This window comes from Microcaecilia unicolor, chromosome 1 (assembly GCF_901765095.1).
Source record: "Microcaecilia unicolor chromosome 1, aMicUni1.1, whole genome shotgun sequence".
NCBI lineage: Eukaryota > Metazoa > Chordata > Amphibia > Gymnophiona > Siphonopidae > Microcaecilia > Microcaecilia unicolor.
The window spans coordinates 12,440,546-12,459,542 of NC_044031.1; the positions used below are offsets into that span (position 1 = coordinate 12,440,546).

The 18,997-nt window shown below is 49.4% G+C and overlaps 1 protein-coding gene across 1 annotated transcript in view; it reads left to right on the top strand.

Moving 5' to 3' along the window:
- Window positions 1-18,997, top strand: part of LOC115461309 — a 170,838-nt gene that overhangs the window by 67,407 nt on the left and 84,434 nt on the right. Inside the window, exons 8-9 of the mRNA XM_030191425.1 lie at window positions 14,682-14,698; window positions 17,432-17,545. Coding sequence (XP_030047285.1) covers window positions 14,682-14,698; window positions 17,432-17,545 — 131 coding nt within the window. The remainder of the gene's footprint in view (window positions 1-14,681; window positions 14,699-17,431; window positions 17,546-18,997) is intronic.

Here is an 18,997-nt window from a genome sequence, read left to right on the forward strand (position 1 = left end):
CAAAAAAACAACAATGTGGATACTGCAGCTCCTAGGTTTGCCTGCTTTGTTTTGAGTGAATGGGGATGACGGCTGCGCTGGGAAGGAGAAACTTAAATAGTCCTAACTGGCTTTCGTGTGTACAGTGGAGTGGATAGGTTCACTTCCACTGCTGTTTATTAAACCTCCTTGTTCTACCCAGATGCACTTTAAGGAGGTAGGAAATCCCAGAAAGACCTCACCCAAGGAGCGTGCATGAAATGAGTAGGCAGAGCTTATCATCCTGTCAAGTACATTGTTTTGGGTGTACCAAGATGGCGGTGGCTGCATTTGGGAGAATGAAAACCTCCTTGGGTGAAGTGGCTTCAGCCTTGTGACATCATGTCATCTCCTGTTAATCAAACTTCCTGGACCACACCAGGGGGAGGAGCTCTGAACATGCTCTGCTGAATCCTTATCTAGTGTCTGCAGACTGCAGAGCTGTAAAGAGGGAACAGAAAAGACTCTGAACAAGAGCAGAAACTTTCTGCCTTTGGGGCCTGGAATCCCTGCAAGACCCAGTCCCAGATCTGCAGAGGGAATTTATCTGAGTCCTGGAATCAGCTCAGCCTCCTCCTGTTTTATTCATCTGTCCAGGAAAAGGGGAAGGGAAGGGAAGTGGGTTTTTGCAACTACATTCAAAGCAGTTTACATATATTCAGGCACTTATTTTGTACCAGGATCTGCAGTGGGAATTGAACTCAGTTCCCCAGGATCAAAGTCCACTGGGCTACTCCTCCACTCCAGCCTGAATCCATCCCAGCAGCTGCAGAATTCAGAGGGGAAACAGCAGGGAAATGTCTGCCCTGGTTCCTGATCAGGTAAGAAATGATTCACCCAGGGTTCCAGCTATAAAAGGAAAATATTTCTGTGCAGCTTTTGCAGCTTTCTCTTCTCTCTCCTTATTTGTCTGTGTTGAGTGAAGCAGTAGATCTAGTTTATGTTTATTAAAACAATATTCTGCTTAGCTAAATAAAAAATCAGCCCAGGGTCCTTCCCTCTCTTGCCATGTGGGAAGGAGGCAGCAGAGGGAAAGCTTCAGGCCAGCTGGAGAGAGGAAGACTGCCCATCCTACCTGCCAATGCTGCCTAGGAGGGGGGTGGGGTGGGGACTGTGGGAGGTAGGAAGGCATGTGGGACCCCTAGGGGGGAACAGGGGAGGACGAGAAACTGCAAATGGATGGAAGCCAGAGGGGAAGATTCTGCATATGGATGGAAGGGAAGTGAAGTGGGGGATCCACAAGGTGAGAGGAAATGCACATGGAAGGAAGGGAATGGGGTAGGAGACAATTCTGCACATGGATAGAAGGAAAGTGTGTGTAGAAGAGAAGGCAGAGGGAAAAGAGCATATGGATGGAAGGGAAGGGAGAGGGGGAAATGCACATGAACGTAAGTGTGTGTATTTCTCCCTTCTGCTGCTGCTTGTGGATAGAGGGCATAAGCTTTGTGTTCCAGAAACTAAGCATAAGTTTTGTTTACCTTTAAATAATAAGTGTTATTATGCACTTACATGATAAGCAGCAACTATCAGATTGTAAACTCTTTGAGCAGGGACTGTCTTTTATGTTTGTGCAGCGCTGCGTACACTTTGTAGCGCTATATTAATGCTAAATAGTAGTAGTAGTAGTAACTTATGAGGAAATGAAACTATTTGGAAGGCTAAGTGCTTTGGAAATATGCCTCTATATGACCCATATATGGTACGCAGATGTGGTCTTAACTTGATTGGTGAGCGAGGCTGAGACTCCCCCTCCCCGAAATAAGGAGATTTTTAGGTGTTAAGGGAAGGAGGAGACAGGAGGTTCATGCTATGTGCACGCTGAAAGAAAGATGTGCTGCAGGAGGGTAACAAGTGCAGCAGATAAGGGAATGGCCAATGAGCACCAAGGGTGCAGGTGTATTGGAACTGGAGAACCAGTGTGCTGCAGTCTGGTGGGATCCCGTGGGCATAGGTGTCAGTATAGGATGTCAAGCACCAGGCCAAGAAAATACCTTGCCACCCCAAAATACTCCCTGTCTCTCCAGCCAGCCTCAAGGTCCTTCCCTCTGTCACAAGTACCTGGCAAGATTTTATGTGCTGTTGTGAATTGAGGGGTCCCGAGCCCCCCAAGAAGGCTGGAGTGACCTTAAATCTGACTCCATCTCTAAATAGCACTAGTACTGGGGTAATCAAGGAGTTGTGAAGTTCTAAAAGGAATTGCCACTAAGAGAGAGGTTAGGTCTAAGGAAAAGATACCAGCCTTATGACAAGGTAAAATTATGTATCATACGTGATAATTTTCTTTCCATTAATCATAGCTGATCAATCCATAGACTGGTGGGTTGTGTCCATCTACCAGCAGGTGGAGATAGAGAGCAAACTTTTGCCTCCCTATATGTGGTCATGTGCTGCCGGAAACTCCTCAGTATGTCGATATCAAAGCTCCATCCGCAGGACTCAGCACTTAGAGAATTACACCCACAAAGGGACACTCTGCCCAGCTCACCACCGCCGAAACGGGGGAGGGGAATTAACCCAGCTCATCCCCACACAAGTGGGGGAGGGGAATCCGTCCAGCTCATCCCCGCGGAGCGGGGGAGGGACACCACACCCGCCGATGCGGGGGGATCTGGCTTATCCTGCAACCGCAACCGCGGGAAGAGCTGACTGACCCTAACACCGCCGAAGCGGGAGGGGTACAAAGCTGCCCTACTGCCGCACGAAGCGGGAGGGAGCGCCGGCAGAATTTATGTCTCAATCCAGCCCCGTAAAACGGAGGGGAGAGGAATGCAGCAGCTCACTGTAACACAAATTCGTCTCAACTCTTGAAGAATCCATTGAAAAACTTGAACACGAAGTCCTCCTGAGCAGGAACTGAAGACTAAACTTGAACCTGAAATGTAACCAGAATATAAACAATACAGATATCTGGGAGGGGCTATGGATTGATCATAGACTGGTGGGATGTACCGAAGCAGTACTCACCCAGGGCGGGACATTGAAATCCCTGACCGCAACACTGAAGCTCCAAACCGGGCCTCCGCCCGATCAGCCACCGCCAAGCGGTAATGCCTGGAGAAGGTATGGGCCGATGCCCAAGTTGCCGCCTTGCAAATCTCTTCCAAGGAGACGGACCCGGCCTCTGCCATCGAGGCCGCCTGAGCTCTAGTGGAGTGAGCCTTCAGCTGGATAGGTGGCACCTTCCCCGCGGCCACATAAGCCGCTGCAATGGCTTCCTTGACCCATCTTGCCACTGTAGGCTTAGAAGCCTGCAGACCCATACGAGGACCTGCAAACAGGACAAACAGATGATCCGATTTCCGGAAATCATTGGTCACTTCCAAGTATCTGATGATGACTCGTCTCACATCCAGATATTTGAGAGCAGAGTATTCCTCTGGGTAGTCCTCCCTACGAAAGGAAGGGAGACAGAGCTGCTGATTCACATGGAAGCGAGAAACAATCTTGGGCAGGAAGGAAGGCACTGTGCGAATAGTCACTCCTGCCTCAGTGAACTGCAGAAAAGGCTCTCGACATGAGAGTGCCTGGAGCTCGGAAACTCTTCTGGCTGAAGTGATAGCCACCAAAAAGACTGCTTTCAATGTCAGGTCTTTCAGAGATGCCCTCGACAAGGGTTCAAAAGGCGGCTTCTGCAAGGCTCTTAGCACCAGGTTGAGATTCCACGCAGGCACCACTGAGCGCAGAGAAGGGCGCAGGTGATTAACTCCCTTGAGAAAACGCACCACATCTGGCTGCGAAGCCAGGGAAGCACCCTTCAGGCGGCCCCTGAAGCAAGCCAGAGCCGCTACCTGGACTTTAAGGGAACTGAGCGACAGGCCTTTCTCCAGACCTTCTTGCAGGAACGCCAACACTGAAGAAATTGGAGCAGTGAAGGGAGAAAGTGAGCCTGCCTCACACCACGCTGAAAAGGTACGCCAAACCCTGGCGTAAGCAGTAGAAGTAGAGCGCTTCCTCGCTCTCAGCATAGTGGCGATGACCTTGTCTGAGAAGCCCTTCTGTCTCAGACGCTGCCGCTCAATAGCCAGGCCGTAAGACCAAAGGGGGAGGGATCCTCCATCACCACGGGACCCTGATGTAACAGGCCCTGCTCCACTGGCAGCCGCAGAGGAACGTCGACTGAGAGCCTGATCAAGTCTGCATACCAGGGACGTCTGGGCCAGTCCGGACCCACCAGGATTACCCGGCCCGGATGCTTCGCCACCCGGTCTAGCACCCTGCCCAACATGGGCCAGGGCGGGAACACATAGAGAAGCTCTTGTGTCGGCCACTGTTGGAGAAGAGCATCTACTCCCAGGGATCGAGGGTCCCGTCCTCTGCTGAAAAAGCGCGGCACTTGGCAATTGGCCGATGACGCCATCAGATCTAGGCTCGGCTGGCCCCAGCGCTTCGTGATGTCCAAGAACGCCTGAGCAGATAGCTGCCACTCTCCGGGCTCCAAGGTATGGCGACTGAGAAAGTCCGCCTTGACATTCATGACTCCGGCAATGTGAGCCGCTGACAGCTGTTCCGGGTTCGCTTCCGCCCACTGGCATAGATTCATGGCCTCCTTGGTTAGAGGGGCGCTCTTGGTACCTCCCTGGCGGTTGACATAGGCCACAGCCGTGGCATTGTCCGACAGAACCCGTACTGGCTTCAACGCCAGTACCGGGATGAACTCCAAAAGCGCCAACCGATTGGCTCTGAGTTCCAGGAGGTTGATAGACCACTTTGCCTCTGCAGGAGACCAGAGCCCCTGCGCTGTCCTTCCCAAGCAGTGGGCTCCCCAGCCCGTCAAAGAGGCGTCCGTCGTGACGACGATCCACTCCGGGGTCACGAGAGGCATCCCTGCAGACAACTTGTCTGTCTGCAACCACCAGCTCAGCGCCTTGCGCACTGCTGGGTCCAAGGGAAGGCGCACAGCATAATCCTCCGACACCGGAGTCCAGCGCTGCAGCAGAGAGTGTTGTAGTGGTCTCATATGAGCCCTGGCCCAGGGCACTACTTCCATCGTGGCCGTCATAGAGCCCAACAGCTGCACATAGTCCCAAGCCCGAAGCGGAGAGGCTACTAGGAACTGGTCCACCTGAGCCTGAAGTTTGACAATCCGATTGTCTGGCAGGAACACTCTGCCCACTTGGGTGTCGAATCGAACTCCCAGATACTCCAGGGACTGAGTCGGGCGCAGCTGGCTCTTCTCCCAGTTGATGATCCACCCCAGGGAGCTCAAAAGAGCAACCACCCGGTCCACAGCTTTGCCGCACTCTGCATAAGAGGGGGCTCGGATCAACCAGTCGTCCAGATAAGGATGGACTTGTACTCCTTCCTTTCGCAGGAAGGCCGCGATGACCACCATTACTTTGGAGAAGGTCCGCGGAGCAGTAGCCAACCCGAACGGGAGGGCTCTGAACTGAAAGTGTCGGCCCAGTACTGCAAAACGCAGGAAGCGTTGATGAGGAGGCCAGATGGGAATATGCAGGTACGCTTCCTTGATGTCCAAGGATGCCAGGAACTCCCCTGCCTTCACTTCCGCTATAACAGAGCGGAGAGTCTCCATGCGAAAGTGCCGAACTTTCAAGGCCCGATTGACCCCTTTGAGGTCGAGGATAGGCCGTACAGAACCTCCTTCCTTTGGCACCACAAAGTAAATGGAGTAACGTCCCTTGCCAAGCTGATTTTCTGGCACCGGAACGACCGCACCCAGGCGGATCAGATTTTCCAAGGTCTGCTGCACTGCCACAGCTTTGACCGGAGACTTGCAGGGAGAGAGTACAAACCCGTTTCTTAAGGGTCGGCAGAACTCTAGCTTGTAGCCGTCTCTGATGACTTCCAGCACCCAAGCGTCTGAAGTTACTCTGGTCCACTCGCCCAAAAACGAGGACAGGCGTCCTCCAATCTGCACTGGGCCATGGACCAAGACCCCGTCATTGGGTTCGAGACCCTGGGGGAGGACCGGAGGACGTACCTCCGGGACGGCGGTCTCTGCGAAAGGAATGCTGCTTGGGGGAGAAGTTCCTCTTGAAGGAAGAGGAGGCAGAGGAGCCCGACTTGCCCGGGCGGTACCGACGGACCTCTTGAAACCGTCCTCTGGAGTTACCGGGACGAGCACTAGGCCGAGCCCTGGCCTCTGGTAACCTCTTGCCCTTAGACGTGCCGAGATCGGTCACAATTTTGTCCAGCTCGACCCCAAAGAGCAGCTTGCCTTTAAAAGGCAACTTAGCCAGGCGGGACTTAGAGGCGTGGTCCGCAGACCAATGCTTCAGCCATAGCCACCGCCGCGCAGAGACTGTCTGAGCCATACCTTTAGCTGAGGCTCTCAAGACATCATACAGTAAGTCTGCCAAATAAGCCAAGCCCGATTCCAGGGCCGGCCAATCAGCCCTCAAGGAAGGATCCGAGGGGGAAGCCCGCTGTACAATCGTCAGGCACGCCGTGGCCACATAGGAGCCGCAAACTGAGGCCTGCAAACTTAAAGCAGCCGCCTCGAAGGACGACCTTAAGGCCGCCTCTTATCTTCTATCTTGGGCGTCCTTTAGGGCCGTGCCACCTTCCACCGGCAACGCCGTTTTCTTAGTCACCGCAGTCATTAAAGAATCCACGGTAGGCCAAAGAAAGGCCTCACGTTCACTTTCAGGCAAAGGATAGAGGCGGGACATAGCCCTAGCCACTTTGAGGCTCGCTTCCGGGACATCCCATTGAGCCGAAATTAAGGTGTGCATGGCATCATGCACGTGGAAGGTTCTAGGCGGGCGCTTCGTCCCCAGCATAATGGCGGAGCCAACAGGGGCTGAGGGAGAGACGTCCTCCGGAGAGGAAATCTTCAAAATGCCCATGGCCTGCACTAACAGGTTGGGCAAATCCTCTGAGCTAAAAAGCCGCGCTGCAGAGGGGTCATCCGCTCCAACCGAGCGGGGATCCGTCTCCTCCAAGGAATCCGCAAAGGACCGTTGGGAGAACTCAGATACGCTGCCCTCATCTACATCGGAGGAGGCAAAGTCCTCCAAGGCCTGGGAATCAACCCGAGGGCGTTTACCTCCGGGGACCTCAACCTCTTTACCAGACTAGGGAGCAGGGGCAGCGTTCTGCATAAGGAAGGCCTGATGCAGCAGCAAAATAAACTCAGGGGAGAAACCCCCCAGACTGTGCACTTCAGCAGCCTGGGCCACAGCCCTAGACGCACCCTCAACCGGCGCTCGCAAGAGCGGGGGAGAAACATGCTGCGCATCCAAGATGACGTCCGGCGCGACACTCCGAGAAGGAGCCGCGCGGGAAGAACGGCGCTTAATTTTAACCGCCTTCTTGCCGTCGCCCAAATCAAGGGCGGCCAAGGCATTAACGTCTCCCAGCTCAAGGGCGGTCCAAGAAGAAGCCGTCCGAGCAGAGTGGCCGGCCAAGATGGCGGAGGCGAGCAGCGGGGGATGGGCGTTTATGGCGGGAAAAACCGCCGCGCCGGAGGGAGAACCGGGACACTGACCGGCCTCCGAACTGACCCCCAAGAAGGGCGAATCAGACTTTAAGACCCCCGCATCCCCGCTAGAAGCGTACACGCGGTCCGGGGAGCGATTCTTCGCGCCCTCGCCCTCCGACGCCATAGGCCACGTGGAGATCGATCGGGGAACCCCCTGCCCGCTATAAAAAGGTAAAAATTACCTGCTTCTTGCTCCGAGCTGTAACGACCTGGTGTCCCAGTGAGTAGCTGCAATAGACGTTTAAATAAACGTCGAAAATAAACGTCTTTAAAGGACGTCAAAATTTTTTTTTTTTTTTTTAACGGAGCCAGCGGGAGGGGGGAGAAAAGGAGGGACCTGGCGCCACCAGGTTTGCACTTGCTCAAGAAGAGCCCTCAACCCCAGGCACTCAACAAAACCTAAAAATTAGGCTTGGAGGCCTAGCCAGAGCTGCTGCTGTGTGTGACCACCACCTGCTGAGATAGAGAACATACTGGGGAGTTTCCGGCAGCACATGACCACATATAGGGAGGCAAAAGTTTGCTCTCTATCTCCACCTGCTGGTAGATGGACACAACCCACCAGTCTATGGATTGATCAGCATGATGATATGGAAACTGGATTTATGTCACAGGTTATACAATGCAGTGAAAGATAGCCTGATACAGCAAAAGCATTTATACTTACAGCCTCTGATCTTAAAGTGAAGTCCACAAATCATCATTTGGAATGAGGAGTTTATTTGCCAAGGTACAAGTCAAATCAGTAATTGACAACAGGCACGTACAATCAATTAGTTATAGGAAATAATAATCCAGCTGCAAACAGGTGTTAATTAGTTCCTAATCTTTTATAATTTCTCTTACCAATTAGAGGTTTTACAAGGGAAAGCAATTAGGTAATTTGTCAATTCTGTTGGACACATTGGTTTCCCTTGGAGAGAGAGAGTGGCAACCCTTTTCTCTCTAACTTAAACCAGGAAATACCCTGATTTTTATAGGTGCCCTCAGGATATGGATAATATGACAGTAGATATACCTGATTGGATCTATGCTAATGTCATGGTTGTCACTGATTGGCTCATGCTAATGAGTAGCTTCTATCTTGCTAACATGGTTTTGTGTTTAGCTCGCTTGACCACAAATCTTAAGCAAGACCCTGCATCCAGCTACACCTGGCATGACTCACTCATTTCTCAACTTGTTTTTCTAACTTACATTAGAGAAAATTCCACTTTGTAACAGATACGGCTTCCATTTTGTGCTGAAATCCTCCATTTTGGTTCCATATCTATTGACCTAACGTTTCCTAATTTAGCTTATTTAGGCCTCAATCCGGGCTACAAACTAGGCCATACTTTTCCAGTAAGCTCCCAGTTATGTCAGCCATCAGATTTCTGACTCAGCCAAGGTCTGTAATGGCCTGAGCTCTATGACTGGGCCCGCCACCATTCCAGTGGGGGGGGGGGGGGGGGGGGGGGGGGGGGGGTCTCTGGCTGTACCATAATTATACAGTGCTTATCCTAGAAATAAGCAGTGGATTTTCCCCAAGTCCATCTTAATAATGGCTTTTGGACTTTTTTCTTTTAGGAAGTTAGCCAAACCTTTTTCAAAACCTTGCTTTTACCACATTTTCTTTCAACGAATACTAGAGTTTAATTACACATTGAGGAAGAAATATTTTCTCCAATTGGTTTTAAATTTACTACTGTTATAGCATTTCTCATGCAACTATGCTTCTTTTTCCTTTGTGTTTGTTCTGAGGCCTGTTATCAGTGGTGTGCTGGAGCCAGCTCGCTCCGGCTTACAAGAGCCGGTTGTTAAATTTTGGTCGGACTTCCCCACCCTCTCCTTTTTTTCTCATTACGTGTTTCGTGGGGATCTAGTGCACCTCCTGTGTTGTATCTTTTGGCTTCAGCTTTGTGATGTCATGCCGTCTCCTGTGCTTTCTCCAACCTTAGCTACACTAACCCACCAGCCTCTCTATCTCCCACCTCTACAGTTGTTGCTGCCTCCTCCTTCCAACTGCTACATCAGTGAACACGAGAGATTTCCAGTGTAAGGACCAGGAAATCTGTTCAAAATATTGGAGATTTAAGGGGACAGAACTCGTACTATATACTTCATACTATAATATACTGGAGCTCTGATCTTACTGACAGAGGTCATATAACAAAGTCTGTTACAGAGATGATGGCAGATAAAGACCTGCACGGTCCATCCAGTCTACCCAACAAGATAAACATTATAATGAAACTGTGACTGACGGTGTCTTGTCTGTTGTTCCAGGACTTGTTCAAGGGCGTTTCTGCTTATTTCTTGGAAGCGGACTGGGACATTCTGGAAGAATGGCAGAAGGAGCTGTACGAGAAGGTCATCAAGGAGGTTCATGACATTCTCATCTCACAAGGTAAATGTGTCTTTTTTATCATCTACCATACAGGCACATTAATGGAATGGGTGCTGTTATTTTATCAGAGCTGGAAAAATCCCAGGTACCAGGTCCCGTGGGCACCTGAAATTGAGACCTGGCTTCTGGTGCAAAAGATAAAATGTTTACCTGAAACTGGAGACTTCATACAAGACCAGCTGCAGTCTGCCTCCCTTTTCCGCACAACAAATTCTTACCCTTCTTGCTGAGAACTACAACTTCTGTGTAAAGGGCCTGTCTCTCAGCTGCTATCTAGTTAGTTACATTGTACAATGTGTAACCCCTTCAGATGGTAACCAGATATCACAGAGAAGCTTGACACCTGCAGTGTGTGTAAACCTGTCCCTTGCCCCTGGGGAGGGGAAAACACTTCAGCCCTTGAGGCTGGAATACGAGAGACAATCAGTAAAGCGAAGATACTTACCTGTAGCAGGTATTCTCCGAGGACAGCAGGCTGATTGTTCTCACATGTGGGTCGATGTCTGCGTCAGCCCAGGAATCGGCATTTTGCAAGCAAAATATAAAAAAAATTTGCCAGAGTCTTCTGGCGCACGCGCATCGCACATGCGCAGACTGATTTCCTGCTTGTCACATGAGCGCGTTCCCTCAATAAAATCAAAAAGCATAAAAAGAAATAAATAACAACTCCAAAGGGGAGGTGGGTGGGTTTGTGAGAACAGTCAGCCTGCTGTCCTCGGAGAATACCTGCTACAGGTAAGTATCTTCGCTTTCTCCGAGAACAAGCAGGCTGCTTGTTCTCACATGTGGGATATCCCTAGCAACCAGGCTCACTCAAAACAACGAACATTGGTCAATTGGGCCTCGCAACGGTGAGGACATAACTTAGATTGACCTGAAACCAAAATCAACTAACTGAGAGTGCAGCCTGGAACAGAACAAAAATGGGTCTAGGGAGGTGGAGTTGGGTTCTAAACCCTGAACAGATTCTGCAGCACTGGCTGCCCAAACCAACTGTCGCATCGGGTATCCTGCTGAAGGCAGTAGTGAGATATGAATTTGTGGACTGATGACCAAATTGCAGCCTTGCAGATCTCTTCAATGGAGGCTGACTAAGTGAGCCACTGATGCAGCCATGGCTCTAACATTATGAGCTGTGACATGGCCCTCTAGAGTCAGCCCAGCTTGGGCATAAGTGAAGGAAATGCCATCTGCTAACCAATTCGAGATTGTGGGTTTTCTGATGGCGACTCCCCTCCTGTTGGGATCGAAAGAAACAAACAACTGGGCGGACTGATTGAAGGGCTTTGTCCGCTCCACATAAAACAGTGCTCTCTTGCAGTCCAAGGTATGCAAACTGCTTTCACTAGGCCGGGTATGAGGACGGGGAAAGAATGTTGGCAAGACTGTTTTGTACATTTTTGTGATCTTGCCGGGTATTTGTGACCTGGTTTGGCCACTGTTGGAAACAGGATGCTGGGCTCGATGGACCTTTGGTCTTCCCCAGTATGGCAATACTTATGTACTTATGGTTCAAATGAAACTCCGACACCACTTTTGGCAGGAACTTAGGATGTGGAGGACTACTCTGTTGTGATGAAATTTAATATAAGGTGCATGTACTACCAAGGCCTGAAGCTGACTGACCCTACGAGCTGAAGTAACAGCCACCAAGAAAATGACCTTCCAGGTCAAGTACTTCAGATGGTAGGAATTCAGTGGCTCAAAAGGAGGCTTCATCAGCTGGGTGAGAACGACGTTGAGATCCCATGACACTGGTGGAGGTTTGACAGGGGGCTTTGACAAAAGCAAACCTCTCATGAAACGAACAACTAAAGGCTGTCCAGAGATAGGCTTACCCTCTACATGATAATGATAAGCACTAATTGTACTAAGGTGAACCCTTACAGAGTTGGTCTGGAGACCAGACTCGGACAAGTGCAGAAGGTATTCAAGCAGGGTCCGTGTAGGACAAGAAAGAGGATCTAGGGCCTTGCTGTCACACCAGACGGCAAACCTCCTCCATTTGAAAGAGACACCCTCTGAAAGACCCAAGGAGGCAAATTCTAAGCTCCCAACATCCAGGCTGTGAGAGCCAGACACTGGAGGTTGGGATGTAGAAGCGACCCCTCATTCTGAGTGATGAGGGTTGGAAAACACTCCAATCTCCACGGTTCTTCGGAGGACAATTCCAGAAGAAGAGGGAACCAAATCTGATGCGGCCAGAGGGGTGCAGTCAGGATCATGGTTCCGCAGTCTTGCTTGAGTTTCAGCAAAGTCTTCCCCACTAAAGGTATGGGAAGATACACATACAGAAGGCCTGTCCCCCAGTGTAGGAGAAAGGCACCTAACGCTAGTCTGTTGTGGGCCTGAAGCCTGGAACAGAACTGAGGGACCTTGTGATTGATCTGAGTGGCAAAAAGATCCACCGAGGGGGTGCTCCACGCTCGGAAGATCTTGTGGACTACGCCCATGTTCAGTGACCACTCATGAGGTTGCATTATCCTGCGCAATCTGTTGGTCAGACTGTTGTTTACGCCTGCCAGATAAGTGGCTTGGAGAAACATGCTGTGATGGCGAGCCCAAAGCCACATCTGGATGGCTTCCTGACACAGAGGGCGAGATCCTGTGCACCCTGTTTGTTGGTGTAAAACATGGCAACCTGATTGTCTGTCTGAATTAAGATTACTCGGTTGGACAGCCAATCTCTGAAAGCCTTTAGAGCGTTCCAGACCGCTCTTAATTCCAGGAGGTTGATCTGCAGACCTTTTTCTGAAAGGACCAGGCTCCCTGAGTGTGGAGGCCATCTACATGAGCTCCTCACCCCAGGAGAGATGCATCCGTTGTCAGCACTTTTCGTGGCTGATGAACTTGGAATGGTCGCCCCATGGTCAAATTGGATCAAATCGTCCACCACTGAGTGGACAGTTGGATTACATCCTCTAGATCCCCCGCAGCTTGAAACCACTGGGAAGCTAGGGTCCATTGAACTGATCTCATATGTAGACGTGCCATGGGTGTTACATGAAATGTGGAGGCCATGTACCCCAGAAGTCTCAACATCTGCCGAGCCGTGATCTGTTGAGACGCTCAAACCAGGGACACAAGGTTGTCCGCCCTTGCCTCGGGGAGATCAGCTCGAGCTGTCTGAGTGTTCAGCAGAGCTCCAATGAATTACAAATTTTGGACTGGTGTGAGATGGGACTTGGGATAATTTATGATGAACCCCAGTAGCTCCAGCACCTGAATAGTCATTCGCATGGACTCCAGAGCACCTTCCTTCGAGGTGCTCTTCACCAGCCAATCGTGGAGATAAGGAAACACATGCACTTCCAGTCTGCGTAGCGACGCTGTGACTACAGCTAGGCATTTTGTAAACACACTGGGCGCAGACACCAGGCCAAAAGGCAGTACACAGTACTGAAAGTGCTGTGTTCCCAGCCAAAATCGAAGATACTTCCTGTGAGCTAGAAGTATCAAGATGCGTGTGTAAGCATCCGTTAAGTCCAGAGAGCATAGCCAATCATTTTCCTGAATCATGGGAAGAAGGGTGCCTAGGGAAACCGTCCTGAACTTTTCTCGGATAAGAAATTTGTTCAGGGCCCTTAGGTCTAGGATGGGATGCATCCCTCCTGTTTTCTTTTGCACAAGGAAGTACCTGGACTTGAATCCCAGCCCTTCTTCCCCTGGTGGAATGGGTTCGACCGCTTGGGCCTGTAGAAGGGTGAAGAGTTCCTCTACAAGCACTTGCTTGTGCTGGTAGCTGTTGGACTGAACTCCCAGTGGGTAATTTGGAGGCTTGGATTCCAGTTTGAGGGTGTATCCTAACCGGACAATTTGAAGAACCCACCGATCGGAGGTTATAAGAGGCCACCTTTGGTGAAAAAAGCATTAACCTCCCCCCAACCGATAAGTTTTTTGTTTTGTTTTTGTTTTTTGTTACATTTGTACCCCGCGCTTTCCCACTCATGGCAGGCTCAATGCGGCTTACATGGGGCAATGGAGGGTTAAGTGACTTGCCCTGAGTCACAAGGAGCTGCCTGTGCCTGAAGTGGGAATCGAACTCAGTTCCTCAGTTCCCCAGGACCAAAGTCCACCACCCTAACCACTAGGCCACTCCTCCACTCCAGTATGGACACGTTTACTGAGGCTATGCTGAACTGGAGCCAGTCAAAAGCCCGTCCCTTTCTTTTGCTGGGGAGCTGTAGTGGTCTTAGGCGCATGCTGTTGACAAGAACAAACACGCTGGGACTGAGCCTGGGCAGGCTGCCGAGAAGCAGGAGTGTAGCTACGCCTAGCATAGGAATAGGGAGCACTCATCTTCCCTCCAAAAAACCTCCTAGATGAGGAGGTAGTAGCAGAAGACGCCCGGCGGGAGAGAGAATCCATAGCATCATTGTGTTTCTTGATCTGGTCAACTAGATCCTCTACTTTCTCACCAAAAAGGTTATTCCCCCGGCAAGGAACATCCACTGCTGGACCGAATGATCCAGGTCAGGGACACGCAGCCATGAGAGTCTGCGCATCACTATACCTTGGGCAGCGATCCTGGATACTACATCAAAAATGTTGAACATACCCCTGGCCAGGAATTTTTGACACGCCTTCTGCTGCCTGACCACCTGGCGAAAAGGCTCGGCCTGCTCCGGAGAGAGTGCATCAACCAAGCTAGACAGTTGCCTCACCGAGTTCCGCAAGTGGACGCTCGTGAAGAGCTGGTATGTCTGGATCTTAGCAGCGAGCATAGCGGCCTAATATGTCTTCCTCCCAAAAGAGTCCAAGATTCTAGATTCTCTGCCTGGGGGTGCCGAGGTATAGTCCCTAGAGCTCTTGGCTCTTTTGAGGGCGGAGTCCACCACCATGGAATTGTGAGGTAGCTGAGACCTCATCAATCCAGGTTCACCATGGATACGATATTGGGATTCAGCTTTTTTTTGGGATTAGACAGCGGGAACGACCAGTTTCGCATAAGGACTTCCTTCAGTACTTTATGCAAAGGAGCTGTTGCAGCCTCTCTAGGCGGAGAAGGATAATCCAGGACCTCGAGCATCTCAGCCCTGGGTTCATCCTCCCTTCTTCGCCTTCGCTCGATGCCCGTCATCGAGACTCCTCGGTACCGATGAAGACGCGGAATCCTCACGCTTCCTTGGGGCTGGGTCTGATGAAGGTCGATCCCGGGGGGCCTGCCAAACAGGAGGCCTCGAGGCAGATGGAGACCCATTAGATGCCTCACTGCTCCCAGTGTGAATTAGTCTTTCAGCAGCTATTACTTCTGCTCCCGACATCGATGCTTCCCTCCATGTCGATGTTGACACCGCTGACCTCAATACCGATGTCGACATCGAAGGACCGGACCGAGCCCCAAAAAGCTTTTCTCATTGGGCTTCTCGAGACGCTTGGGTCCATTTCTTCATACGAAGACACAGACTGCAAGCGGCTGGGCTATGGTTGGGCCCAAGGCACTGGATACACCAGGTGTGGGTATCGGTACCTGAGATGGTCCGGTTGCACCGAGTACAACGTTTGAAGCCGCTGGGTGTCTTTGATGACATGTGTTGTGAATTGAGGGGTCCAGAGCCCCCCAAGAAGGCTGGAGTGACCTTAATCTGACTCCATCTCTAAATAGCACTAGTACTGGGGTAATCAAGGAGTTGTGAAGTTCTAAAAGGAATTTCCACTAAGGGAGACGTTAGGTCTAAGGAAAAGATACCAGCCTTATGACAAACTGGATTTAGATTACAAGTTATACAATGCAGAGAAAGATAGCCTGATACAGCAAAAGCATTTATACTTACAGCCTTTGATCATTAAGTGAAGCCCACAAATCATCATTTGGAATGAGGAGTTTATTTGCCAAGGTACAAGTCAAATCAGTGATTGACAACAGGCACGTACAATCAATTAATTATAGGAATATAATAATCCAGCTGCAAACAGGTGTTAATTAGTTCCTAATCTTTTATAATTTCTCTTACCAATTAAAGGTTTTACAAGGGAAAGCAATTAGGTAATTTGTCAATTCTGCTGGACACATTGGTTTCCCTTGGAGAGAGAGAGTGCCAACCCTTCTCTCTAACTTAAACCAGGAAATACCCTGATTTTTATAGGTGCCCTCAGGATATGGATAATATGACAGTAGATATACCTGATTGGATCTATGCTAATGTCATGGTTGTCACTGATTGGCTCATGCTAATGAGTAGCTTCTATTTTGCTAACATGGTTTTGTGTTTAGCTCGCTTGACCACAAATCTTAAGCAAGACCCTGCATCCAGCTACACCTTTCCTTTCTCACACCATGGCTGACCACAATCCTGCTCACAGGAAAGTCTCATTTCTCAACTTGTTTTTCTAACTTACATTAGAGAAAATTCCACTTTGCAACAGATACGGCTTCCATTTTGTGCTGAAATTCTCCATTTTGTTTCCATATCTATTGACCTAACTTTTCCTAATTTAGCTTATTTAGGCCTCAATCCGGGCTACAAACTAGGCCATACTTTTCCAGTAAGCTCCCAGTTATGTCGGCCATCAGATTTCTGACTCAGCCAAGGTCTGTAATGGCCTGAGCTCTATGACTGGGCCCGCCACCATTCCAGTGGAGGGGTCTCTGGCTGTACCATAATTATACACATGGAACGAAAAATGGCTTCGGCGAAATCAAAAGACGCGATTGTGCCTGATAAAAGAAAAAAGGGCACAAAAATAAGGGAATAACCCAACTATGCAGCCTAAAAACCGGCCACGATGAAAATAAAGGAAACTTGAAAGGGGACAAAACTAAAAGTACACTACAGGACTTTTTTTTTTTTAAATGACAATAATAATAAAATAAAGAAAAAATGAGGAGAAAAAAGTGAAAAGTCGAAGACTCTTTCCTGGGCCTGAGAGGAGCGCAGAAAAAAAACCTACCACACCTCAACGCGGAGAAAAGAAAACTGAGGGAACGCGCTCATGCAACGGGCAGGAAATCAGTCCGCGGTGCATGATGCATGCACCCCAGAAGATTCTGGCGAAACCTTTTTTATATTTTGCTTGCAAAATGCCGATTCCTAGTACGACGCGGACGTCGACCCACATGTGAGAACAAGCAGCCTGCTTGTCCTCAGAGAAAAATCTTTATTGGTATCTCACTAAGCCAATTCAAAATAATTGTTCTCTCTGGAGCAGGTTGTCACCCAGTAGCCTTCTGAGGACAAAACACACAGCCCAAGATATACAGGGTCACCCTTATTCTGTATATGGCGCTCAAAATTGTGTGCACTGTTTGTTCAGAAAATGAAATAGATGAAACCTCCACACGGCTTCTACGTATAATTGAAATGCCATTTTCCTTCTTTACTTACAGGTTATTCAATTGTTAATCCTGATATTATGTTCAAGATACTAAAGGAAGACGAGAAATATTTCACTCCACATTTTGAGTGGGAGGGAAAAGAAAACCCAGATGATCCCACGAAGAGTAAGTAAATGTTTTGGATTTGAAGGGCTCTGAATTTTCAGATGAAAGTCTCCAGACATTTAGAGACTTAAAATCCATTTTCTAATTTAGTATTAACGTATCCTTGGTGAATCCTTCTAGATGTGTTTTCCCTTAACAGACCTTCCGATTATAACGTGTGTGATCTCACTCGGTGTTAAACAAGAGGAAAATCTCCCCTTGATGGATCTTCCTAAATCAGAGACGTCTGAACAGACTCACCCTCCTGTAACAAGTAAGTATAAAATTTCTCTTGCAAATCTTAATAAAGTCAGCCGGGATTATTTAGGAATTGAGATCTGGTGGAATAAGAACCTGTTATCCTCTCTGTAAAGCAGATACTGCCAGGGGGTATGGTTGAGCAGCAGCATTAATACTACTAATAGTACTACTTATCATTTCTATAATGCTACTAGACGTACACAGCACTGTACACAGGCACGTAAGAGACAAAGCTTAGAATCTATTCAAGACAGACCAATAAGAGATTAAGGACTTAACATTTATTGTGGGAAGGGGCTAATTGTAGAACAAAGGAGACTGAAAGTTATACGATGCCTTCTGCAAGATCAGTTTTCTTCTGTGCTGGCTGTCTACCAGTTTGGGAAGGTGATCAGGTAAAATGCAGACCAGTGCGGACTCCCCCAATATCCTTCATCCAACCCCTCAGACTTCTTCTGTCACTTCTGTCTCTATCTGTCCCAGGTATGTTTATATTCCTTTCCTTTCTGTCACCATTTCTGGCAGGTTATTCCAAATCGCGTTGTCTTCCTCTTTGGTTCTGGTTTATTTATTAATAGCTGGGGTTAACAGTAAAATAATCAGGGCTTTTTTTGTGCCGATAGGTATCAGAACCTTTTTTACTGCTTCCCTGTTGGCGTCACTGTGAGGCTGATCCCGTTTCCCTCCACTGCCTGCCTCTGACAGTCTGAGCCGCTGATAGTAATCAGACAGTACTAGGCCCGGCACCAGCGCTAACTTCAGCAGTGAAGAGCCTTCAAGCCTATCTGCTCTTGGAGTCCCTATTGGTACCATTCCTCTGACGCATACGTGTCCAAGAGGGTGGAACGAACAGGATCTTCCCGAGCGCATGGGTGCAGAGTCTCCTCACTGCGAAGTTAGCGCTGGTGCTGGGCAGCCCATATTGTCTAAAGTAGGCAGCGGGAGAAACAGGAAGAGAAATACTGGAGGGGGGAAGGTTGGACCAAAGGAGGTGAGGAAATAGAAAGTGGGTGAGGTTGAAGAGTAGGTGGGAGAGAGTAGAAATGCTGGACATAATTGGAGGGGAGGGAAGAGGAAAGAGGAGAAATGCTGGGCATGGAGGGGAGGGGGAGAGCAAAAATTCTGAACATGAATGGAGGGGGAGGGAAGAGAGGAGAAAGGCTAGACATGGATGGAGAGTAAGAAAGAGGAAAGAGATGCATGTGGAGGGGAGGGAAGAGAGGAGAATGTTGGACAGATGAGGGAAAGGAGAGAGGAGAAATGCTAGACATGGATGGGGGAGGGGAGAGAGAGGAAGGAGATGCACATGGATGGAGGGGAGGGAAGAGAGCAGAAATGCTGGACTTGGTTGGAGGGGTGGAAGAGAGGAAGGAGATGCATAGGGATAGAGAGGAAATAGAAGAAGGACAAAAAACCTGGGGTCTAAAGACCTCTCCCACTCTGTCTTATAGAATCTTAGGGTCCA